Source organism: Andrographis paniculata, unplaced genomic scaffold, assembly GCF_009805555.1.
Source record: "Andrographis paniculata isolate CXL003 unplaced genomic scaffold, ASM980555v1 Contig95END, whole genome shotgun sequence".
Lineage (NCBI taxonomy): Eukaryota > Viridiplantae > Streptophyta > Magnoliopsida > Lamiales > Acanthaceae > Andrographis > Andrographis paniculata.
In genome coordinates, this window is record NW_026137634.1 from 786,497 (window position 1) to 813,073 (window position 26,577).

At 34.8% G+C, this 26,577-nt stretch overlaps 5 protein-coding genes across 5 annotated transcripts; 4 read left to right on the forward strand and 1 right to left on the reverse strand.

The window, feature by feature from the left end:
• The first annotated feature begins 2,102 nt into the window (after nt 1-2,102).
• LOC127243479 (proline-rich receptor-like protein kinase PERK2) lies at nt 2,103-3,022 on the forward strand. The gene has a single exon (XM_051263519.1). The coding sequence runs from the start codon at nt 2,461-2,463 to the stop codon at nt 2,935-2,937; it is 477 nt and encodes a 158-aa protein (XP_051119476.1). The 5' UTR covers nt 2,103-2,460; the 3' UTR covers nt 2,938-3,022.
• On the forward strand, nt 2,986-7,424 carry LOC127243558 (conserved oligomeric Golgi complex subunit 8). Its single transcript, XM_051263645.1, has 13 exons — nt 2,986-3,005; nt 3,164-3,368; nt 3,461-3,613; nt 4,112-4,260; nt 4,386-4,463; nt 4,602-4,695; nt 4,801-4,875; nt 5,010-5,306; nt 5,875-5,942; nt 6,038-6,092; nt 6,219-6,357; nt 6,446-6,630; nt 6,723-7,424. The coding sequence occupies exons 1-13, from the start codon at nt 2,986-2,988 to the stop codon at nt 7,050-7,052; spliced, it is 1,848 nt and encodes a 615-aa protein (XP_051119602.1). The 3' UTR covers nt 7,053-7,424.
• Nucleotides 7,425-9,875: 2,451 nt separating this feature from the next.
• Nucleotides 9,876-13,104, forward strand: LOC127243653 (eukaryotic initiation factor 4A-10). Its single transcript, XM_051263777.1, has 5 exons — nt 9,876-10,036; nt 10,922-10,994; nt 11,088-11,194; nt 11,504-11,934; nt 12,194-13,104. The coding sequence occupies exons 2-5, from the start codon at nt 10,927-10,929 to the stop codon at nt 12,827-12,829; spliced, it is 1,242 nt and encodes a 413-aa protein (XP_051119734.1). The 5' UTR covers nt 9,876-10,036; nt 10,922-10,926; the 3' UTR covers nt 12,830-13,104.
• Nucleotides 13,105-13,777: 673 nt separating this feature from the next.
• Nucleotides 13,778-16,164, reverse strand: LOC127243654 (cytokinin riboside 5'-monophosphate phosphoribohydrolase LOG8). Its single transcript, XM_051263778.1, has 7 exons — nt 15,683-16,164; nt 15,389-15,486; nt 15,059-15,089; nt 14,569-14,668; nt 14,394-14,464; nt 14,161-14,304; nt 13,778-14,066 (listed from the first exon to the last, which is right to left on the reverse strand). Exons 1-7 carry the CDS (start codon nt 15,800-15,802, stop codon nt 13,962-13,964), a joined length of 669 nt encoding a protein of 222 aa, XP_051119735.1. The 5' UTR covers nt 15,803-16,164; the 3' UTR covers nt 13,778-13,961.
• A 4,679-nt stretch (nt 16,165-20,843) lies between these two features.
• LOC127243348 (LRR receptor-like serine/threonine-protein kinase ERECTA) lies at nt 20,844-26,523 on the forward strand. The gene is made up of 27 exons (XM_051263318.1): nt 20,844-21,265; nt 21,553-21,691; nt 21,776-21,847; nt 21,921-21,992; nt 22,083-22,154; nt 22,248-22,319; nt 22,394-22,465; nt 22,550-22,621; nt 22,703-22,774; nt 22,862-22,930; nt 23,013-23,084; nt 23,167-23,238; nt 23,330-23,401; nt 23,486-23,557; nt 23,635-23,706; nt 23,798-23,869; nt 23,954-24,025; nt 24,098-24,169; nt 24,236-24,307; nt 24,402-24,473; nt 24,546-24,614; nt 24,694-24,765; nt 24,839-24,912; nt 24,987-25,121; nt 25,203-25,550; nt 25,607-25,977; nt 26,042-26,523. Exons 1-27 carry the CDS (start codon nt 21,169-21,171, stop codon nt 26,393-26,395), a joined length of 2,952 nt encoding a protein of 983 aa, XP_051119275.1. The 5' UTR covers nt 20,844-21,168; the 3' UTR covers nt 26,396-26,523.
• The last annotated feature ends 54 nt before the right edge of the window (nt 26,524-26,577 follow it).

Genomic DNA, 26,577 nt, shown 5'->3' on the forward strand with positions numbered 1-26,577 from the left:
TAGGTGTCCATTGGGAACCGGGACCAGCTGAAAAGGTTAGGATCTGGTGCGTGCGAGTCCGCCCGACTTGCCAGCTGGCATTTTGTAATTTTTAAAATTTCCTTTAATTAAATTGGTAGTATAGTAACAGCGTCAGCGATTGGTAATTATTAATTTAATTAATTTTGTTATTTGACTGCCAAAATTTCTAATTTGAAATTTTTGCTGTGTAAATTCAATGGGATCTTCTTCTTTTTTTTTATATATATTTCAATAATAAAATTTCCTTTTAGTTCTTTTCCAATTTTATATTTGATGTTTTTAAAATAATAATAATAATTGAAGGTAAATTTTATATATGAATTAAATGAAAATGAAATTAATGTTTTTATACAAGTGAGAACCTAATAGTCTAAATGAAACTATGAAAGTAATGTTCCACCAAAACATAAGTTAAAAGTTGAAATGAAAATTTTTAATTCACAGTAATAGTTTAGAAAAAAAACCTCCAACTTTTATTGATAATTTTAAACTTATTATCTAATTGTAAATGAATTTGACTTAAGTGAAATTCTATGTTCTTTTACATTACCTTTCAAATTTTGCAATTTCATATATTATTATTAATTATTATTATTATAAATGTTTATTATTAGTTGTTGAATTGGAAATATGTTATTGAAATATTTATTTTATTAATTTTAAATATTTTTTAGGGAAAATAATTTTAATTTTCTTTATTAAAAATGATGTGTAATATATTGTGCTGTTTTTTCAAAGAATAGACAACTCCAAAAGCCTTATAGATAAATAAAATGTCTATTTGTTTAGTGCTTTAATGTTAGTTAATTTTTTGATATAAAGTATAAAAAATTATGTTAATATTATTGTATTTAAATATTAACTTTTTTCTTGAAATATTATAATAAATTTTATTTATATTAAATGTTTTTATGAATACTCGTAAACAATTATTGAATGTAAGGAACTCGAAATTTATTAATAGATAAGTTTTGCTATTGCATCAACTATTTACTCATCAATTATTAGTACTATTATTATTTACTTCATTTGAATTTTTTAATCAGCAATAAAAATTATGTTCATACTGAATATTCAGTTTGTACTATTCAATCATAGACTCTTATAAGTATTATTTTTTTAAAAATTATTTTTATTTCAACAACCAATGGTTGGAACTAATTAAGATCTCTTAAATTATCTTCCATCAATTCACATGCCATTGTTGCTCCTATTATGTATCATGCTTTTTCCCAATTAAGTTATTCTTCCATCCAATGATTCCAACTAATCAAAAGATATCAAATCCAAAATTATATATTTTATATTTTCGACGCAATTCTACTCACAGAAAAATTATTCATTTAAAAATAAATATTGTATAAACAAAGTTAAGGTGTTATTTATTTATTATTATTTTTTTAAGTCTGAATAAATCTAAATAATTCATTACACCTATCACAACACAGTCTAAAGATCTCTTTACATATATTTTCCAATCCGCCATTATTAATTTATCACACATATATATTTTTTCATTTAAAAATATTATATAAAAACTTATTTAAGTACAAATCACCACATAGAAACTCATTTACATTGCGTTAAATATCATTATTTAACTTTCTATTATTTACAAAATTCCATTGGCTAAGTTGTTACATCCAAACAAAACACCATTCTTGTTCCGTAAGATGGTGACGTGGGGAGTGAACTTGTGACCGTGAGATCATGAGTTCAAACCCCACGCCTCCAAGTCCACTTGCTGCACATGATTAGTTTGTATTGTCGGACATAATTTGCAGGATATTAGGTTCAACAAATGAATCCAAATACAACAATGGACAAACTTAGAGTGTGTTCTCTGAGTGTTTTAAGATAACACAAACATATCCCAACAAAAATATCTAAAACTATAACTTGTAAACCAAAACAGTCTTTATTCTTTACTTATTGGGATTAGAGAGGCAAAAGGGTGATTCGAAAGTCATCCTCTTCTCTCAAGAAAGGCACTCAGAGACAGAGACAACATTCATCATTAAGTGCATCCATGTAGCAGCATTAGTATTTAGCAGTACTTGGATTGTGTCCACAGAAAAGCATCATCAAGATATCAAAATATAAACTTTGTAAAACCACACTCAAGAACAAGAAATGCCAACAAAATTTCTTGCTTCATTAAACCAACACAAACTTTAAGTCAAAATCTGGAAACCAATTTGTGTTCATGACACTGACTCAAGGCTCACAAACTGTTCTTTTCATAAAACTGCATTAATTCCTCACATTCCCAATCCAACATCAATATATGAAATTGATGTTAAGTTCCAGTGGATTTGTGGAATTTGGATGTGTGTAAATCAAGATTCTTTCTGTACTTTTCATATATATACATATATGCATGTATGTATGTGTGTGTATTGTATATGTAATGCTGTAAATTAAAGCCCTGCCTCACCAATGGCTCCAGGTTCTTCCATGGCTACGACAAAATTTACAATTGTGCTGATAATCCTGCTTGCAGCTGAATCCGACGCCCAAAAAGGACTGCTTTGCATTAGCGACTGTCAGACATGCCCCGTTATCTGCTCTCCACCGCCGGCCGGCGACCACCAGCCGCCGCAGTCACCATTAGTCTCTCCACCGACTCCTCAACTGCCTCCACCGACATCGCGTGTTCCTCCACCAGCTCCGCCGCCGTCTGACGATTCAGAGGCTCGTCCTCCTCCACCACCACCACCGCCGACGCCGACGCCTCCTCCTCCTAGAATCTATGTTATCAGTCCGCCAGATACGTCGCCGGTTCCCGCGGGGCACCGGAATTATCCCTATCCTTATTACTATTTCTACGCTTCCAAAGCTGCTGCGTTTGATTCTCCCCTTCGATTTGGATTTGTTCTTCTTGTATTGGTCGTGTTTCTTCACCTTCTGTATTGAATTCCATGGAGTTTCAGTTTCGTATGTATTGAAAATGTGAAATCGTTGATGAAGACGAACAATTTTTCGTCAGGATTTGTTTGAATGATCGACTGATCAGATTTTCAATTTATATGCCTGCTAATCGTGGAAGTTAAGGGGCCAAAATGTAATATTACAGATCTTACTGAAAATATCAAATCTGCCCCCTACAAGTATTTAAAATATAATTCGTGCCCAAACTGAGAAATCGTTTAAATTGGACAAAACCCGCAGCGCAGATCTGTAATAAAGATCGATCCAATTCTGAGCTCTCGGCAATGGCGTCACCGGAAGCTCCGGCGATGGACGATATGTCGAAGGAGATAACAAATCTTCTCCCACTGGCCTCCGCCGCGCAGCAGCCCTATGTCTCTGAGCTTCTCTCGTTCACTCTCGATCGCCTGCACAAGGTATTTGTATGCTGTTAGTTTTAGATTGTTTAGGTTCGCTTCTGTAGTTGGGATGACTGAAATGTTATGTTCCTTGTGTATGTTCTGTTAAGGAACCGGAATTGTTGAGAGTAGATGCCGAAAGAATCCGGCGGCAGATGCAGGAGGTAGCGGTCGGCAATTACCGCGCTTTCATCGCAGCGGCAGATGCGTTGCTTGAGATCCGACAGGAAGTTTCTTCAATCGACAAACATCTCGAGTCTCTGGTATTTTGCTTTTGTTAGCTCGCTTTTTCTGTATTTTTGTCTAATTTGATTTGATGTATCTTTGAACGTGCATTATCCTGTTGTGATATTTGTAATCAATATTGATTTGGAAGCTAATGCTTCAGAATCAGTTAATTAGAATGCATTTCTTTAGCTTAAGATTATTTGTAATTGTTAATGTGAAGGTTCGTTTGGCTCTGCCATGAGGCCAAATAATAATTGAATCTAGCAAGTTTGGTAGCAAACAAGGTTTTAGCCCTTCAATTTCATTGGATCGTTTTTGGACAATTTCAGTAAGGCTGTAGTCACTTTTAAGTAGTCATTATTTCCATATGTTTCTTGTTGAGCAATTTAAAGTACATGGTTCAGAATTCAGATTAGAAGATGATAACTTGGTATGATTAATTTGATAATATCTTCTACTGGTGTGTATGTACTTCTTTGCTTCATCTTAGTCCTATTAGAAAAATGAGACACCGGTTCATGTTTCTACTGCAGATTGCTGAGATTCCAAAGCTGACTTCTGGGTGTTCGGAATTTGTTGATTCAGCAAAACATATACTGGACAAAAGGAAGATGAATGAAACATTGCTGGCAAATCATAGTACTTTGCTAGACTTGCTTGAAATTCCTCATCTCATGGACACGTATATACTTCAAGCTTATTTGTGGACTTTCCTGTCACTGAACGTTATCTTTTAGATTTTCAATGTTTCTTGTAAGTGTAGAATTCCTTGTTTCCAACTGTTAATTGGATGCTGTATTGATACAGATGTGTTAGGAATGGAAACTATGATGAGGCTCTTGACTTGGAAGCCTATGTTGCAAAACTTAGTACAATGCACCCCAAGTGAGTAATTTATCAGCTGGACTTACTCTGTTTTATTAATTAATGTGATTACATCATTTATTAAGGAAACATTTTCATCCTGTTCTTTTTTTTTTTTTTTCTTTTTTTTTTTTGTTTCTTATCAAAAAAAAAAAAAAGAATTCCCGTGATCCAGGCTCTAGCTGCAGAAGTTCGAGAAACCACTCAATCTCTTCTTTCTCAACTTCTTCATAAACTCAGATCTAACATCCAGGTGCCATCTCTTACTATAGTTTAAGCATTTAGATTCTTTAGATTATAAGATCATTCATGTAGTATTCTGGATTCCATTGTGAATGGTTTGAAACTTTGCTTGTAGTTACCAGAATGCCTCCGCATCATAGGGTATTTACGGCGAATAGGAGTGTTCAGTGAGTATGAGTTACGTCTGCAGGTAACATCATTCAAAGTTTGTCATTTATGTGTTTCATTTGTCTTCTTGGTGGTTGTAGTTCATGTTGGTCAATTAATTTTCCATTCATATGTCTAGTTTTCAGTTCTAATCACAAATGTTTCTTCATTTTTCAGTTTCTAAGATGTCGTGAAGCCTGGCTTACTGGAATACTTGATGATTTAGATCAGAGGAATCCTTATGAATATTTGAAAGGGATGGTAAACTGTCACAGAATGCATCTTTTTGATGTTGTTAACCAGTATAGAGCCATATTTGCGGATGACACATCAGGAAGTGAAGAAAACTATGATGGTGGCCTTCTTTTTGATTGGGCAATGCATCAGATTACCTTGCACCTGAAGATGCTTAAAGTCATGCTTCCTAAGATAAGTGAGGGAGGATCATTGTCAAATATTCTGGATCAATGCATGGTGAGAGTTATTCTTTTTATTTTTAGTCGCTCACAATATCTGCTACTGTATCCCACCCCACTCCACCCCACCAAAACAAAAAGATCAAAAGAAAGAAAAACAGAGGATTAAATATAATTATGGAAGAAATGGTGTATTAAAGCATAAAATTAGCAAGCTGAAAGTATAGACAAAGAATTTGTGGTATGTAGGTTCCTTCATCGATCTTTTGAAATTTCATTCTAGAGATGTCATGCCAGCATCATTTGTTGCATTGGTTGGTGTAATAGAGAATATCTAGTCCTCCCGATGCTTTTTCTTCCCTGTTTGGAGAAATTTGCAGTAGTTAAAATTGATTCAAAAACAAAAGTGTAACTGCTTTGACCTTTATAATGGTAGAAAAGTGCCATCCTCTTCATGCTCCAATTTCAGGACTAGAAGGAGTTTTTTACTCAAACGGAATGTTCTTTAGGTGAAATGAGTGGATCTGCAAATAATTTTATTTTTTTCCTACCTTGGTGGTCTTTCTCTTACTGTCAGCATTATAATTTTGCTTATTCTAATGCTGCTCTACTTTTATGTCTAATAGTATTGCGCAATGGGCCTCGGTTGGGTTGGTTTGGATTTCCGCGGACTGCTGCCCCCACTTTTTGAAGAGTAAATATACATTTGGCAATTATTTTTTGTTTACATACTCTGACATATATAAAAAAAATTCTCTGATGCATATCTTTCAATTTTCTTTTCTACAGAGCAGTGCTTAATTTGTTTTCAAAGAATATGAACACAGCTGTTGAAAATTTTCAGGTATAATTTTCATTATGTCAGAATGATGCAGTCCTGCTTTTCCTTAAAAAGACATACATTTCTTGGCATTTCCACACCACTGTCATTCTTGGCTGAAGATTTACAACAATGTCTTTATATACCCAGTTAGTCTTGGATTCTCATCGTTGGGTCCCATTGCCAGCCGTCGGATTCCCATCCAGTAGTTTGGGTGAAGAAAGCCATGACGACATTGCACCTCCTTCAAATCTTATGGAGCATCCACCTCTTGCCGTGTTTGTGAATGGTAAAGTTATAAGTTTAAGTTTGCCTCGCTCATGGTTTATACTAAATTTTAATTTTGTGATCATTTCCTCTTATAATTTTGACGGCAGGTGTATCTGCAGCGATGAATGAACTGCGTCCTTGTGCTCCACTAAGCCTAAAACACCTGATTGCGCAGGAACTAATCAAGGGTTTGCAGGCTGTTAGTGATTCTCTACTTAGATATAATACCACAAGGATGCTTAGAGATAATGAGTCGGCACTTTTCCTTAAACTGTGCCAAGCATTTGTCGAGGTGAGCTTACCTGATATTTCTTCGATTTTAGCTGCTATAATGCCTGGGCTGATTTTTCAAACGATTGCTTACTTCTCGTTCATTCTATCCAGGTTGCTTTTCCTCACTGTGCTACATGCTTCGGCCGATGCTACCCTGGTGGGGCGACACTCATCACCGAAGCGAAGAACTTGTTCGATGGAATTTCGCGGCTTCTGGCATCCATGCCATCGAGGGAATTACCAAAACCTGCCCATACAGCCGATTCCAATCATGTGATGGAAAACGGTAATTCGCCCAAAGTGGAGAACGCTGAGGCACCGGATATAGAAAGAACTTCAAGCTCTGGTATCGATGAAAAGGAACAAAATTCTAATAACCCGACCACCGAGGACACGCCAGCGACTAATGATGGAGTTATAGGATCGCCGGTAGAGGTATGAGATCACCAAATCACTCCTTGCTTCCCTTATCTAAATATCGCTACTGGGATCTAGCGCTTGTTTTGTTTCTTCGCCAATTATACGGTACCGTCACGAGCGAAGAAGCGATCGAAGATCGGATTATCTGATAATTACTGTATGATCCTTAGTTTTGGAGATGAGAAGGTTGATTATGATATATAGAGACACCTATGTAGTTATATTCTTTTTGTACTTAACATCGGTTTCAAACTGTTTTGAAAATGAGCTGTAATAAGATAGATTATACAGACTTCGACGGAGACATAGTTGGGCTGCCTTCATAAGTACATTGCTGCTGTTCTTGCCTGTCTTCTCCTTTGCCGATTTTTAGTCTGTTTGACTCGTTAACAACTCTTTTTGTACCGGGGATTGGCAAGTCCACTACAGAAGCATAATGATCACAAATATTCCACATTAACAGAAACTGATTAGGTCAAAATGCAAGAAATTGTAATGGGGAGTTCTGCATATATATATATATATATATATATCTTAGATTCAAAGAAAAGAGTTGAATAAATGGATTAGTTATTAATCAATGAAAAGAGAGATTACAGATCATCTATCAACTGCTAAAACAAAAAAACAAAAACTCGGTGCAGCTACGGGTTGTCCTCGAGATTCCAATCGATTTAAATACTCACTAGCCTCTATTTATTTGTGAGTTATTATTATTATTATTATTATTATGTCGTTTTTAAAATATCAAATTAAATATTATTTTATTTTAAAAAATAATTTTAGATTTAAAACGTCTAGTTAAAAACAATTTTTTTAATTTATGATTTTACTATTTAAAAATTTAAAAGAGGGAAGAAACGTATCACAAAAAACAAAGAAAAGAAAAGCATATATTATACAAGATGAGTTGGAAGTTTTTGCAGCAAAGAAAAAACTAGCTCTCAAATCCAACACACATAAAACCCTAATTATATGATTTGATGAATCAGAGAAATAAAAAAGAGGAGTGTAATGGATGAATGATTAGCTCTATTTTTAATTCAATACATCTTGATTTGGGAACTCCTTTTTTCGAAAACCAGAAGAAGATTAACTTCATCGCCATCCTTGTACGTCCTCCTGTTGGATTCATATATATATATATATATAGAGAGAGAGAGAGAGAGAGAGAGAGAGAGAGTGGATGGGGTGACAGAGAGAGAGTGAGCACCCATGGCTTCAAGCACAGATCGATCTAGTGAGAATAGTAATTCTGTATGTATGTATGTAGAGAATGAATGCAAGAAAACACCATGTGTGCTCACTCTCTTCTGTCACCTCCACTTACCATTACCATTACCACCTCCATGGACAATCAAATTACTTATGAATCTACCTTTATACATACACATATGTATGTATGTATGTATATATGTCTGCGCATATGTGGAGAGAAAGATAGAGGGAGAGATAAATTAGGGTTAGGGTATATATGGATTGGTGATATATAAATGAAGGAGTATCTAATTCCTGCGTTTCTTTTCGTTAAGTTTGAAAAGAAAAATAAAAATTTAAATTTAATATTAAAATAATATATGATAAATATTTTGTGAAAAAAAATAAAAAATAAAAAAATTTGACAAAACAAACACATCAAACCTTTCTCTATATATAAGCCTATTTCGGTAGCAAATTTACTTGGTGCATACTTCAAAACTAGCAGCAAAATAAATTTTTTACACCACCAAGTCATCTCTTGTGAACCGGATGTACTTTTATTATATGTGCCAATGTTGTCATGATTTTGTCTGTGCATCGAACCTGGCTAGCTATTTATATATATATATATTGATGGGGATATGATTTTAGTCATTTTACTTTATTTGGTTGGCTGTACGTAGTCATGCATAGAAATATATATACACATCTATATAATATAGGGATATAGATGGATCATTTTAGCATATTATGGATACGTATATACCCACCCACCTCCGTCACACATCATTATACATACATATATATATATAATATTATTAATTAATTTTTTTACTGTATTAAATATAATTGCACGTATATAGTGGATTATTTGTGGCTATGCTTCTCTTTCCTCTCTCACCCATTATAATTATATATATATAAAATATAATATTAAGTTCGACCGAAGTTTATCTCGTGTACATTGCGGTTGTGAATTTCAGCTTTATGAAAAAATAAAAGTTTGTCCATGGAGTTGTGATAGCTAGTGTCTTGAATAATACTCTACTCAAAGGTAGACAATTTTATTTTAAATTATAATCTAATTAAATTCCTTCAATATTTTGTGTATTTTATGTTGGGGTGCAAGAACCCACAATTCATAAGTTTCATACTTGAACTTCATTAATACTCTGGGAACATATTTTAATAAAAATGAGTAATAATTGTTATTTTTTTTTTTTTATAGTAAAAAAAATACAAAAGTGTAATAAATTTTTACTTAAAAAACGAGAATACTTTTTTATTACAACTAAAAAAAAGAAAGTGAACATACATTTAAATAAGGGAGGGAGTATAAAACTTTTTGAAAAAAATTTAAAAACAAAAAAATCTGTGAGGATTTCAATCAAAACGAATAAAAGAAAAATCAATATAAATATTATATCAACAATTTTTATTCTTTTTATGAACATACCCATTATTTATTTATTTATCATTCAAATATTAAATAAATTTACAATATATTTCAACAAACTTGAATATGATTCAAAAGTACTTGTATCTAGTTGTTGGGCCTTTTGGTCCAAATTGGGAGACAAGTTGGGCCGGGCCAGCTCAAACCCTGAAAAAACGGCCAGGGGTAGAATTGTAAATCAGCAAAGGACAGCTCAATCCAAACCCCTAAAGCGCACTGTCAGTTCCATCTCGCTTCCTTTCTCCCTGACTCCGCGGCGTATATCCGAGGAGTTTCAGATTTGTATTGCCCGATTTCTCTCTCGCTTGTCCGATTCCTTAGATCTTCCTTTCAATCGCCTTCTTTTCGGGTAATTAAGTCTCTTCGTATTGTTATTGGTGTTCGTGTTGGTGCGATGCGGATTAGTTTAATGTATTGATGGCTTTGATTGTTTTTTGATCGTTGACGTGAATTGTTTTTCGACTTGGTTTGATTTTTTTTCTGGTTGTTCCTTTAGAAGATCTGATTGTTTATCTGTTTATTTAATGCATTCGTATAGCGTCATAACTGATTTCTTTATTAGGTCACTGATTTTTGTTGCTATTTTTTTTTTCGGCTTTCTGTTTTCGTTTAGTTTTAAAGTAAAAGCCTTTCATTGAGATTGAGTTTCTGGGATGTTCTTTGAGTCGGCTTAAAGTTGGTATCTTGAAGACAAGCGTGTGTCGAGTCGGTTTTTGAAATGCTCTTTTGACGTGGAGAGGATGACTGAGCCTCAACTTGGTGTTTTTTTTTTGTTTTTTTTTAATGTGTTTTGAAGTTACTTACTTTTGGAAGTGACAGAGATATTTGGTTTAATGCTTTTGACTGAACTTATATGGATAGTTGAATGATGTTCTTTTGATTAGCAATATGAACGTGTTCTTACCCAATCAATACTTTGAATGTTTGGTGTTGTCTCTCTTTGCTGTGGATAACTCGCTTTGCTCCTGTTTTACTGTAAAATTGGTCCATCCATTTTACTTGCGTACTGCCATTTTTATTGCTTTTGTTATTGTATACTATAAGAAGCCCAGATTTGCTGTTTTTTATTTGATCTTCATGGTTGTAATGCAATTTGACTGGTGATTAAGGCATTGAAAGTTAAACTGGTTAATTGAGTATATCACTTTGATTATTGATTAACCTATGTGCTGTCTTAATTATTCTAATAGTTGCTAGTGGATTTGCCTGTTTCTGTCTTTGTGTTCATTTTCAGCAACCATGGCTGGATTAGCACCTGAAGGCTCTCAGTTTGATGGTAAACAATACGATGCAAAAATGACTGAACTGTAAGCTGTTTGTTTTTACTATAATTTTCAGCCAGCTGCTTCCACTGTCCTGTTTTCTTAATTGTCTGCTGCTATTTGCTTTTGTGGACATAGGCTTGGAACAGAAGGAGATGACTTCTTCACGAGCTATGATGAGGTGTATGAGAGTTTTGATTCCATGGGGCTGCAGGAAAATCTTCTTAGGGGCATCTACGCGTATGGTATATATAAACATTAGATTGTGTACTTCATATTATTTATATAATATTATTTTCAGTTCTTGATGATTAGGTCCATTTAATAAATATGCTAAGTCACTTCATTTTTTATCCTGGACTGGTGTTGTCTGTTCGATCTTTTGGGTTGCACCGCTTTTCATTTTTTTCGTCGTTTTATTTTTGTTCTGGACTCACATGGTAGAAATTAGATGCTTTGACTTCTGATGCAATCTACTCTCATTATGTTTCGTTGATCTTGTGAAATGGGGTAGTAGCACTTGAAAAAGATGACATTTTATGCTATTTTGAAAGGTTTTGAGAAGCCCTCTGCCATTCAGCAAAGAGGGATTGTTCCATTCTGCAAGGGGCTTGATGTCATACAACAGGCTCAATCTGGAACTGGGAAAACTGCCACCTTTTGCTCTGGAATTCTGCAGCAGCTAGACTACAACATAGTTGAATGCCAAGCACTCGTTCTGGCACCCACACGTGAGCTTGCTCAACAAATTGAGAAGGTCATGAGAGCATTGGGTGACTATCTTGGTGTTAAGGTTCATGCTTGTGTTGGAGGTACAAGTGTCCGTGAGGATCAGCGTATTCTCTCCAGTGGAGTTCATGTTGTTGTTGGTACTCCTGGACGTGTGTTTGACATGTTGAGAAGGCAGTCACTGCGCCCAGATTACATCAAAATGTTTGTGTTGGATGAAGCTGATGAAATGCTTTCTAGAGGGTTCAAAGATCAGGTCTACCTCTTACATTTTACTCTGTGTTGTTCTCCTTTATCCTATTTGATTAGGATGATCTTATATGCTGTAGATTTGTACACTGTGCTTGTTATCTGTATAACAGCTGCTTCCCGTACACCAAAATTAGGGTCACAAAGCTACTAGGGTTGACTTCTTAATGCTACTTTCCATCTCGAGCAATTATCTGTGAATTGATTTCATTTATGTGCTTTTATGAGTAATGTTTTACTTCTAAAGCCCTGTGTTTTCCTTTCAGATTTATGATATTTTTCAGCTGCTGCCTCCTAAGATCCAAGTTGGTGTCTTTTCTGCTACGATGCCACCTGAGGCTCTTGAAATCACCAGGAAATTTATGAATAAGCCCGTTCGTATTCTGGTGAAACGTGATGAACTAACCCTTGAAGGTATCAAGCAATTCTATGTCAACGTTGAGAAAGAGGAGTGGAAGCTTGAGACACTGTGTGATCTCTATGAGACTCTGGCCATTACTCAGAGCGTCATCTTTGTTAACACCAGGCGCAAGGTTGACTGGCTTACTGATAAAATGCGTAGTCGTGATCATACTGTTTCAGCCACCCATGGTGACATGGACCAGAACACAAGAGATATTATCATGCGCGAATTCCGATCTGGTTCCTCCAGAGTTCTTATCACCACTGATCTCCTGGCCAGAGGAATCGATGTTCAGCAAGTTTCCCTTGTTATCAACTATGATCTGCCTACTCAGCCTGAGAACTATCTGCACCGTATCGGACGAAGTGGACGGTTTGGTAGGAAGGGTGTTGCCATAAATTTCGTGACCAAAGATGACGACCGCATGCTTAATGACATACAAAGATTCTACAATGTTACGATTGAAGAACTTCCTGCCAATGTTGCTGATCTCCTCTGAGGTGGTTAGTGTGTTCCTTCTCTTCCTTAAATATATAACTTATTTACTTTGTAGGTTAGTTTAATATGTAATGACTTGCTAATTGGGAGGTCGAATTCCCCGCCATTACCGGAAGGGAGCTTACATTTCCCAATTCGTTTGCTGTGGTGAAACTATGTTGCAAAATTTTTGGTTTCTTGTTTTGTTTTGTTTGTTTCCTGTTGTAATTGTCAAAAATGACTGACTACAGCTTTGAATGTTGTGGAATTTATGGAGTCTTATTATTATTATTATCATTACTTTGGTTTGGCATTGGAGCTTTGGTTTGTTCACAAGTGTTTTAAAGCTAAGGCCATTTTATTCTATATTATGTGTATGTTTTGTATATATTTTATCAAAATTCATTGTCCATCCACTTTGAAATGTGTGTTTCTTTTGTTATGAATGGATCATGAGGCAAAGCATCAATTCTCATAGTATGTTTAGATCTAAGTAGCACACATTACATCGGAAGATCTCGTTGCTGCGATTTCATAAAGCTGTGTGACTTCATTTGTTTGATGTCGACTAAATTGAGGCTATTTCTTGAACATGTCTTTTTTTTTTTTTTTTAACTTAGGAAATTTGATTATTGATGCAAATTTGTTTGCAACCTGGGCTATTGAATCTACTGCCTTAACATTACCTATTCATAGAGTTTGGTGAACTCATTAACCATTCAATCTATGTTGGATTTAGACATTAGCCCACAATTTGGACAACTCTAGCTTGCTCATTTAATAGTTGCGAGTGGATTGACGTGTTGTTTTGTGAGATAATATAAATGGGAATCTTTTGCTGTGAGGTGTGCAGAATTGCATAGAAAATATAAAAATAATAAACTTGTGTGATATATTAATATTTTTTGAAAATTGTGTATAAAAACGGTAAGAGAACACACCTGTGATGTTTTTTTACAAAAAATAAGAGTTAATCAACACGAGTTTGTAGAGTTTGATTGCAAACCATTGGATTCTTCTCTTATAACAACTATAATCCATCCATAGAAACTACATACGAAAAAAGAATTGGAAAGGAACACAGATCAAATTATAGTTGCATAAAGAACATCAAAATTTGATCAAATCAGGCAAATCCACCACAGTTAAAAGACTTAAGCCAAAGAATCCCCACATGTCTCTAATGAAGCATCACCATCCAGTTGCTCCATCTGCCAGCTTTCATGTGGCGCAACGTGCCCTTCGAACGGGCTGAATTGCTGCCCGTACGATTCGATTTAAGTCAGCATCTCATATACAAGTATTTAGCGCATTAAATCGAATGAAAACCAACACCATATGTCTAATAAGTACCTCCATCTTTGTAAGAAGCTGTTTGGCCGTTGGAGCAGAAAGGACTATGCGCCTTGCACCGGGCTTTATGAACCCCTCTTCGACCCCTTTGTCGAACAATGTCAATAAAGGGTTGTAGTATCCGTCGACATTCAACAAACCAACCTGTATAGAATCATTAGTTAAAGAGTAAGTACCCAATTTAATCCAAAACAACATCGATCAAGATTGAGCTAGAACTCTCTGCGCATCACCGGTTTTTTATGGATTCCAAGCTGCGCCCATGTAATCATCTCCAATAACTCTTCCATGGTTCCGTATCCACCTACAAAACACACATCCACGGTCGTAAGTTCAGGCAAGAAAAATCGAATACAAAGGAATTGAAAAGCATCTTCGTCGGGCTTGACTTATAACTGCTTGGCTCACCTGGTAGGGCGATAAATGCTTCAGCCTCACGAGCCATTTCTGCTTTTCGTTCGTGCATGTTGGCGACAATTTTTACGTCCCCAACACTTTCTCCGGATATCTGTCAATAAATTTAGTCAGTGTCATATTCCAATCCGCTCATATATGTCTTTTAACATTTTTTTCGCATAAATCACATTCCCACTTACGATTGCATACAAAATATCACATTAAATAAATATTTTTCATCCTGAAAACTCTTAAAATAAAAAACACTAGTAAATTCAAACTTTTTGGAGCATCTAGGCCGGGCAGGGATAATTGAAAGGCGCGGCGCACCTAACAACAGTTGGGCCTATGTGTAAAACTTTCAGGCGAAATTAGTCCCTTAAATCTCATCTTGGATTTAACATAACAAGCAAAAGTACAAATTAATTTCACAAAGGGATTATGTAACTATTCTTAAAATTGTTTATCCAGTCATAGAAAAAGAATTAAAATGAAAACATACCTCAATGGGAACCAAAGCCTTTGGGATTACTCTGCATTTAAAGCCAACAAGAATCAAGTTAGGACACAACACTTTCTTGAAGGTCCGGTATTTATCACCAAAAAAAAAAAAAATAAAATAAAATAAAATAAAATTTGATCCCATTAAACCATCAAATCAAAAATTTATTTTCCTCGTTCAAAATATCCCATCAAACGCTCATTCATTTCAATTTTTTTGTTGTTTCTAAATGCAAGACTAAAATTCAAACCTTAAAAGAAATAGGATTGCCCAAAGACCCAATTTTCAGCATCATTCAAAAAAAAAGTCAAAAAGGGGAAGAAACCTCACCCAAGAACATTACAACCACCATCACAAACCTTCTTGGAGATTAATCCCATAAGCCCCACACTTCCACCTCCATAAACCAAATCTATCTTCCTATCCACCTGCAATTTTTGGTTGTACTTTTCACTCACAGCAAATCAAACAAACAGTCAAAAGGAAAACATCCCATTTTTCAACCACACTAAAAGGGTTTACTAAAATCAAGAAAGTCAATGCTCTGTCCAATCCCTGTCAGTCAGTCTTGTAACTAATCAAAAATTTCATCGAAGAAATGTGTTTATGGATAGACAAACCAACCAGTTCATTCCCCAAGTCAATGGCAGCTTCACTGAAGACCTGTTTGTGGCCAGGGTTGCTCCCACAGAATACGCAGATTTTCTTGAATTTCTTGGCGATTACTGAATTCTTGTTCTCCATTCTAATTTGATCCTTTTCTTTACTGATAGAACAAAAAGGGAGCCCCAAAAAGATCGAATCTTTTATAGTTCAATCCAAACCCTATAACAAGAACACTTGTAGATATACGTATATATAGTTACTGTATAATAAGCAAGCAAATAAAAAAAAAAAAAGGGGAGATGAATCGACAAGATTTCGAAAAAGGGATAAACGCTGTTGAACTTTAAACCCAAGGAATTAACAAAAGGGATTGGAGACGTGTCCCTGGATTACGTGTGTGAGAGTGTTTTTGAAGAAGTCGAAGAACATTTGATTAAAATGATTAAAGAAAACACCGGCAGCCCACATACTCCTTATCTGTCGGCTCTCGAAAAAGACTCATTTCTGCAGCTAGGGTTAAATTTTTTTAAAAAAATAAAATGGATTGAATGAATCAAAGATCCAAGCTTTTTTAGGTTCAATTTTTACAGGCACGTGAGTCATCATTCCGCAGGATTTATTTATTTATTTCTCTGTCTTAAAATTTATATTTTGGGGTGGACCAAAATTTCGAATCTGATCTGGAAGAAGAATCTTAATTGATAATCTGAGTGATGATTTACATGTGCATGGCAATAATTTCATGGACTAGTGCATGGGATTATCATTCCCCTTCACATAAACATGGCCTTAGGGTGGGTAGGGCCCATATAGGTCTATATATATATACATACATACATACTAGCGACAGAAATCTCAGAACTTCTGATCAAATATAATAACTTACAAATTAAGTCCGATAACACAAATGTCACAAAAGTACATTAGACAGACATGTGTAGAAGATAAGATTCGGAGATTCAAAGAATCGGAAATTATTCATAACCTCGTGTGTATATATATATATATATATGTACAAAATTATAGATAACGAAAAATAAGAATCCACTATTTAAGTGTTATAGTATTGTCCATCCCAAACATTCTAACCGGTCTGAAGCATTTTTTTACCAATTGGTATTGATTAAAGTAGTTTCCAATGTGAGAGAATATTGAACCCTAAATGCTTCAATTGACAAAATATGGAAAATATTGCAAAGCTTTTTATTAAGATTTTAGAGCTGATTGTATATTTGTAGAATATATACATTATTCTTGTCAATCTTAAATTTGATTCATTATAAAATGCAAGAAGTGAAAGCACAAATTATTGGAAAGTTTCCTAAACCTTTTCTCATGTCGTGATAAGTGTTTGTATTCGTTTTTAATATGTCCTCTAAAATCATAATATTCAATCATACTTTTATTGACTATTTCATTTAAAATTTGAAAATTTTAGAGAAAGACAACATTGATAATAGGTTTTTTGTTTTTTTGTATGGAAAGAAGAGTTAGATATAATTTTTTAAAGAACTTTGAGAAGTGAAATAGGAAAATAAAATTTAAAATGTGTAGATATATAGAAAGAACATAGCAATAATATATATAGTGGTATTGAAACCCGCGACAGTTATTCTTCAAATATATATTAAGTAAATTTTCAATCGAATGTAATAATTTGCAAATTATATTATTCAAAAAAAAAAAAAAAAAAAAAACAAGTTTGACAGATGAGGCCAAGAGGTGATGCCAATAATATATTTATAAATATGTAAGGAGGCGACAACAGATAGATTGATGCATAAAATAAGCATATTGGAGCTAATGAAAGTGTAATATTGTAACACAATTTTATTTAATTTTTTCTAAGATTCCACCTAAAAATAAATTATTAATTCAAGAATTTATTGTTGTTTTCTACAACATGTGTGTATTTAAAATGGAACCAAGATTCAATTTGTTCAATAGCCATTATAATGACATTGAATATTCAATGTCAAATGCAAAGTTTATTACAACCTCTATATTTTATTTTATTTTTTAATTAATTTTTGGTTGTCTTTTTCTGTTTATTGTTAAATTATATCTCAAGAGGACAACTAACAGTTCCTATTACTTTTAGGTTTTAATTATTTTATTTCTATTTATTATGCAACATGATTTTTTTTTTTTTTTATAGAAATATACAAAAACATCATATCTAGCAAATATATATAAAAAATAAATAAAAATGCAAACATAAATATAAACATAAACATAATAAATTCATCCTTAAAACAAAAATACACAATCAAAAGGGACAATTGCTTCTTCCCTTTTTATTTATAAAATCTACAACAAAATCTCCTCACTCAAATATTTGAATTTAATCTACACTTATTCTTTAGTTTAAATATTATACTAAATATCTAAATATTTTATTTTTATTTTATTTTATTTTTTTCTAAAAAAAAATACTAAAGTATTAGTCCAGGTGAATGAAATATTTTTGGATGAATAGGCTACACAAAAATCTATTTTAGATTATTTTTTTTGGGGCATTAAAAAAATAGTATATATCTTGTGTTTTGTTTTATTTTAATATTAATAAAAAAAATTGAATTGAAAATAATTTTTGATATATTTTTTCCATCTTTTAAAAACAAATAAAGTAGTAGAGCACAAAGATAAAGGTGAAGAAATACAAATCAATAATACACCCTTGAAATCTTATTGCATTATCATTTTATAGTTAGAACAAGGCTATGTTGGTATTTTTATTATTTCTAATAAAAATATATTTATTTTTTTACATAATATTAATATTTCATAAAAAAACAAATTAAAATACAAACCGAACGCATCCTAAAATATTTAAATAATTATGGTCAAACAAGCCCAATTTCTAAAAGCCCAATATATATGCATGTGAAGATCGGGCCCACCGGACATTTATACCCATATCAATATAATTAATATATATATATAGTGTGTGTATATATACTAGGCATCCAATTATTTATTTAATTAAACTTTTTATTTAAAATAATATATAAAAATAATGTATTTATGTCACATAAAAAAACCTATCTAAATTCAAATTTGTAAACCCAACAAAAAAATAACTCCTGTCCCTGACTTGCAAAAATTTTCCAATTTTGTTTATTTTATTTTTTCATCAATGAAAATTGATTAATTTATATGATTATTTTAAATATAAAGGCAAGGATACGTGCTAGATAATACTCCATCGTGGACAAAGTAATATCCTATTTTTTCTTTTTAGGATTTTTAATAACTAGTCTTTTTTTTTTTTTAACTCAAATTTACATTTTTATCTTTCGTTTATTTATTATTTTTAATTTCTACCACACAATTAAGGACAAATTTATTAATTCATAACAAAAAAAAAACAATCATCTAAAAAAACTGCGCAAGTATACTTTATCACAACTGAAAGAGTATATATTTTTATATTATGCTCCTTAAATAAATAAATATATATAATACTCCCTCCAGATACTATGTCACGTTGCCGTTTCTGTCCGTCCCACATACCATGTCATTTTCTTTTTTTGGAAAATGATTACACACTTTAATCTCATTTTAAATTTTTTATTTTTTTAAATTTTAATTAAACTAATTAGTTATCTTAATCTTAATTTATAATTATTTATATTATAGAATAATTATTTTTACTAATACATTTTAAATTATCTACTAATTATATATTTTAAAATACCGTATTTACAGTGTAGCAAACACGGTATATGGGACGAGGAGAGTAATTGTTTATTTATCAAAGCATATGGGCTGCATTTATTTAGTTGTGGGCTTTCCGGCACTAAATGACTATTAGTATCATACCAGTACTACAATTACTCGTCTCTCAGACTACCATAGTTCTCAATATCTCTGTCATTTCACTAATTTTATGTTCTTTTGAACCCAATATGAATTTTAATTAATAATATATTAATTATAATACAAAATATTTTTTTAAAAAAAAGTATATAAAATGAATTAAAAAGATTATTTTTTTTAATAAATTAAATATATAAACAATTATAATATATTTGTAACAAAAATATTCACACATTTTACCTTTTTGTATTCGATTTATTATGAACACGATAATTTAAAAGCATATTAATAAAAATAATTATTAAAAATATAAAAATAATGAACAAATAAAATAAAATAGAATAAATATAATATTAACTAATACACTTTTGTGTATAATTGTATACTCATTTGTTAGATGTGTTTTTTTTTTATTTGATTTGAAAATTTTTAATTTTAATTTGATACAAAAATATACATATTTAAAAATATCAAATAATTAAAATAATAAAATAGTAAAATAATTTGGTCCAAAAGAAACACAACCTTCTTTTCTAGTATAAGGCTTAGTTATTGATGGCGGAGTGAAGAACAGAACACAACACAACAGGTAAAGATTGAAGGCGAGTAAGGTGAGAGTTATGGCCGAGTGAAGAGTGAGTGAGTATTCAATACTCTCTCTCTCTCTCTCTCTCTCTCTCTCTGTATATATATATATCTCTGTGTGTGAACATGTGCGTTGATATGAACTATACACCAATATGGATATCTTCGTTAAACCAGACGGAAAAAAGTGTTCATTCTCCTCTCCTCTCCTCTCCTTCTCCACACTGCTATCTCTCTCTCTCTCACTCTATATATAATTCCTCTCTCGCTCTTCAACACCTCCTCTGCCTCTGCACCAACGACAGCGACTTGTTATAAGGATCGCCAATAGTATTAATAATGGCTGCTGCTTTGCCTCGGCATCCTCACCAAATTACACTTTCTATCTTATTCATTGAGAGAGAGAGATAGAGAGAGAGAGAGGGTACGTACGTATTTGCACATGCTGCTGCATTTCTGCATCTGTATAAATGTATGGATGGATGGATGGACAGAGAGCAGCCATTTGGTAGGGAAAGATATTTCTCTCTGGTGGGGAAGGGATTTACATACACTATACATACATGATACATACAAACCTGTAGACAGAGAAATAGATAGAGAGAGAAAGAGAGAGTGTGTACTGCCTCTGCAACCTGTATGGAGGTGGGGTGGGGTGGGTTGCAGGATGCTGCTGCTATCAATTATCTGAATTCAGAACCTTGGCAGATACACAGAGATAAATGGTTTTTTTAAAAAAAAATAAATAATTCCTCCATGTTTCTCTCTCTACATTTACTTACATGCAATTCTTACAGTCTCTCTCTCTCTCTCTCTCTCCTCTCTATCTATGTATCTGCAACGATTTGATTGAACATCACAAAGCCTGAGCTTCCCCTTTCCCTCGACACAATTTTCCAAAACCCTCAGACCATTTTTGCAGCTGTATCTCTGATCATTATATTCCCTCTCCTTTCTTCCTTTCCTTCTTCTTCTTCTTCTTCTTTTTCACTTCTCCATCTTCTTCTTTATTTCAGTTTCACCTATGTCGGTGTATCCATAGCTTCAAAATTTCTTCACCCTCCACCCATTTTCATACTCTTCTTTACTAGTGAGCTATGGCTATGGCTATGGCGATTTGTGACCAAAGATTTGTCCTTTTTGGATTCCTCGTGGTTTTCAGCCTAACCTTAACCTCTGCTCGCAGTGATAATGGTGAGGATTTTTAGCAATTTTAAATTCATTTAATATATAATCCTTGTCGAACTTTAAGGAAGTTTGTTTAACCTTTTTTTTTTTTTTTTTATTTATTGTTGTCTACATTACTACACATAATTACGTCATTGTCTTCCTCCCCTTAAAACTTCTATTCAAAACCCCTTTGTCCTTATTATCACTCACACACACCATTTTAATTCTGTTATCCAAAACTTCCATATCTGATCGAAGCTCTAACGTATTACCTATCCATGGATTCTCTTTGGATTTGTTTTGGTAAAAAGGAGCAACCTTGTTGGAGGTGAAGAAGTCATTCAAAGATGTGGATAATGTCCTGTATGACTGGACGGATTCTCCATCTTCAGACTATTGTTCTTGGAGAGGGATCACGTGTGATAACGTCACCTTCGCTGTTCTTACACTGTTAGTTCATTACATCATCATCTTCCCTGTCTTTTTAGGCATTTTCCTTTCTGATTTATAATGTGTAATAATACTATGTTACAGCAATCTTTCTGGTTTGAATCTTGGGGGAGAAATCTCACCAGAAATTGGACAGCTTCAAGCCTTGCTCTCCATGTAATCCTCAGATTTAATTTTTATTTTTTTTTTTCAAATAGTAGATATGATTGTTGTCTGAACTTCTGATCAGTGACTTGAGGGGAAATATGCTTTCTGGACAAATCCCAGATGAGATTGGAGATTGCTCATCTTTGCAAAGCTTGTGAGTTAACTAACTAACTAATTTATTACTAACCTAGTATTTTCCGAAATGATTTAGACAAGAATGTAATTTTTTTTTTTTGATTGTTAGGGACCTTTCATTCAATGAGCTCTATGGAGACATTCCTTTCTCCATCTCCAAGCTGAAGCGTCTTGAGAATCTGTAAGATGATTAAGGAATTAACTTAACGAAGGAACGATCTGTCTTCTTGTTTTGGTGCTAAAAGAATTGTCAAAATTGTTGTCTTTTCACCAGAATTCTGAAGAACAATCAATTAATTGGCCCGATCCCTTCGACACTATCCCAAATTCCCAGCTTGAAAATCCTGTGAGTTTCTGTTTCTTGATCTTGTTTTTTTGTTGTTTAGAGGATCAATTTTGGATGATCCTTGATTGGTTTAGGGACTTGGCTCAAAACAATCTGAGTGGAGAAATTCCGAGGCTGCTGTATTGGAATGAAGTTCTTCAATACCTGTAAGTTTCAGACATTGGACTGTTATTGCAGCATCGAATTTTTCGACATGGTCTGTACTAGTATTTCGACTCAATTGAAACCAGGGGGCTTCGAGGGAATAGCCTGGAGGGCACACTTTCTCCTGATATGTGCCAATTAACAGGGCTTTGGTACTTGTGAGTATCTTTTATTACAATGCTGAGGTTATAATTACATGTCCGATGATTGTTTTGATTCTTGCATTGGTTGTTTTCCAGCGATGTTAGAAATAACAGCTTGAGTGGCACCATTCCTGATAGCATAGGCAACTGCACTGGCTTCCAGGTTCTGTATGTACCTTCACCCATATTTCAATTTCGTGTATATAAAATCATTTGATGTAGTTAAGATTAAGACATGGATTTAATGGATGTTAGAGATTTGTCGTACAATGATTTCACCGGGGAGATACCATTCAATGTTGGATTTCTTCAAGTCGCTACCTTGTAAGTGTCGGCGTCGTCACTTTTCTTGCATCAAACTTTGCTACTTGTCGACAATGTTTGTGTAAAATCCTTACAACATCAGGTCCTTGCAAAGTAACCGGTTTACGGGACAAATCCCCTCTGTAATTGGCTTGATGCAAGCGCTCGCTGTGCTGTAAGTGTTTGTCGATTTTATTGCGAATGCAGCACTGTCTTCCCTTATTTTCGATTGTCATAATTGTTTGATCTTCCTACAGAGACCTCAGTAATAACATGTTGAGTGGAACGATCCCGCCGATTCTTGGAAACTTGACGTATACTGAGAAACTGTAAGAAAACCATCGGCATATTGTTAAAGCTTTGAATGTCTTTCCGTAAATAGAATTTTGTACGTCGAATTTGATCCATTTGATTGTGCAGATATCTCCACGCCAACAAACTGACTGGGTCGATTCCTGCAGAGCTGGGAAATATGTCGAAGCTTCACTATCTGTAAGAATCTTATTCGTACGTTCTTCGATCAGTCTGTATTCTGCAGTAGATTTTTAATTTTTCGATGTTTTTCCTCTTCGGCAGCGAACTTAACGATAATATGCTCACTGGACATATTCCTCCGGAGCTTGGGAAACTTACCGAATTATTCGATTTGTATGTTTTTACGTTATCAAGCTTTGTCTCGACTATCGTAAAACTAAATCGGAATTCTTAGCCTTTAACGTTTACAGAAATGTTGCGAATAACCACTTGGAGGGATCGATTCCAGATAATCTTAGCTCATGCACAAATCTGAATAGCCTGTGAGGATTTCTTGTCGCTTCTACGTTTCTCGTTTTGTAGAAATCGTAAATTCTAGACAATAAATGTTAATCGCTCAGTGTTACGATGCAGAAATGTTCACGGTAACAAGTTGAACGGAACTGTTCCTCCGGCTTTTCAGAAACTCGAAAGCATGACCTATCTGTGAGTTTTCATCGACTCTCTTTATTTTAAGTTTTACGAGTATCTGATAAACGTATATCGTGTTCTCTCTGTTGTATTATGCAGGAATCTATCCTCGAACAATATTGGGGGATCGATTCCGATCGAGTTGTCACGGATAGGAAATTTGGACACTCTGTAAGTTTCCATTTCCTGCGATGTCGTTTTAACAATAATTGTTTTTCTTACCGTTTTCATTTGCGATGTCAGAGACCTCTCGAATAACCGGATCAGTGGTTCGATGCCGGCCTCTCTCGGGGATTTGGAACATCTCCTAAAACTGTGAGTTCTTGTCCTTGTAACATGTGACTCGTATTTTTGTCTGACTTTTGTTCGATCCTTGAACAGCAATTTAAGCAATAACAAATTGTCGGGATTCATACCTTCGGAGTTCAGCAACTTGAGAAGTGTTATGGAAATGTAAGAAGATATAATACCGAACAATTTAGTCGAATTTCTTCATGCTCGATCAATCTGCAGTTCAATTTTGAATCCTTTTCTTCACTTTTTTCAGCGACCTCTCAAATAATCGCCTCTCCGGTCGAATTCCTCAAGAACTCGGCCAGCTTCAGAATCTCTTCGAGCTGTAAGATCTTTTCTTGTTTGCACCATGAGTCGGATTTCCGATTAGATCTGATTTTCTTCCAAATTTATTCAGGAATCTGGAATTCAACAATATATCCGGCGATGTAATGCCGCTCGCAAGTTGTCTTAGTCTCACAATGCTGTAGGTTCATCGATTTCTTTGTGTGTCGGAGTTATGCTACTGCGATAATTGTTCCATGACGATCTTTATGTCGTTTCAGGAACGTTTCGTACAATAATCTTGCTGGTTATGTTCCTACCGGGAATAACTTTTCGAGGTTTTCACCAGAAAGGTAGCTAAGAGAGTCGAAATTCTAACTCGAAGTACATTTTCTCGCATTTGTTTCACCGAATGTCCTGTTTCAGTTTCTTAGGCAATCCTGATCTCTGCGGCTATTGGCATAGTTCTTCCTGCCATGCTCCTCGAACAGCCGAGCGAGGTGATGTATATTTCTCGCATCGATTGTCTGATTTAAGGAAAACTTCGAGGATCATTAGATTCTTATTGCCGCAGTTTCGATGCCGAAAGCTGCTATACTCGGGATAGCTCTCGGCGGTTTAGCCATTCTTCTTTCAATCCTAGTCGCCGCGTGCTGGCCTCACGGTCCAAAACTATTTGACGACGGCAACAGGACGCTCGACAAACCAGGTTTGTTCGTCTTTTATCACACCAGCTGTTGTTGTCTTGATCTTACCTTGTATTGAAACTATCTGTGATTTATTCCGGCAGTTCATTACGCCTCTCCGAAGCTCGTGATCCTCCACATGAACATGGCGCTCCATGTCTACGACGACATTATGAGGATGACGGAGAATCTGAGCGAGAAATACATAATCGGGTATGGCGCGTCGAGCACGGTGTACAAATGCATGCTAAAGAACTGCCGTCCTGTCGCAATCAAGAGGCTCTACTCTCACTACCCACATTGCCTCAAGGAATTCGAAACCGAGCTCGAAACGATCGGGAGTATCAAGCATCGTAACCTCGTCGGGCTCCAAGGATACTCGCTTTCGCCGTACGGGAATCTTCTCTTTTACGACTACATGGAAAACGGAAGCCTTTGGGACCTTCTCCATGGTAAGTCGTCGATCGTTGAATCTCCTTTTTTCGATTTCTAAATCTTTTATTTACAGGAAAAATGAAGAAGAAAAAGCTCAACTGGAATGCGCGCCTCCGAATCGCGCTCGGTTCCGCGCAGGGCCTCGCGTATCTACACCACGATTGCAACCCGCGGATCGTCCACCGCGACGTCAAGTCATCGAATATCTTACTCGACAAAGACAATGAAGCCCACCTCACGGACTTTGGGATCGCCAAGAGCTTGTGCACGACGAAGACCCACACGTCGACGTACTTAATGGGAACGATCGGGTACATCGATCCCGAATACGCTCGCACTTCCCGTTTAACGGAGAAGTCTGACGTCTACAGCTTCGGCATCGTTCTCTTGGAGTTGCTCACGGGGCGAAAACCAGTTGACAACGAGTCGAATCTTCATCATCTAGTAAGTTCTTTTACGTTCGAATTCGAATTTTAATCAGAGCTCTTATTACGACGGCTGTTCGCAGATACTTACGAAGGCGGCGAACGATTCGGTGATGGAAACGGTCGATCCCGAGATCAACGAAACGTGTAAGGATTCCGGAGATGTCCGGAAGCTTTTCCAGCTGGCTCTTTTATGTACGAAGAGACAGCCGTCGGAGAGGCCGGCAATGCACCAAGTTGTGAGAGTGCTACTAAGCCTGGCGCCGCCGGAACTCGACTCGGCGTTGCCGGCGCCGCTGCCGGTGGCGAAGTGCTACGTGGACGAATATTTGAACCTCAGAACGACGCCGCATTTGGTTAACTGCCCGTCGATGAGCACGTCGGATGCACAACTGTTCCTTAAATTTGGAGAAGTGATTTCTCAGAATAGTGTGTAATTTTGTATTGTACTATGACAGGAATGAATTAATTATTAAGGTTGTAGAAGTAAATGAATGAATGGGACACGAAATGGAAGAAGAGGGTTTTGTTTTGTTTAGTATATAGTCACTTTTCTTATCTCAAATTTCAATGGCTCCAATTCTACACAAACCCTAATTCTAATAAATCAAAATTGAGG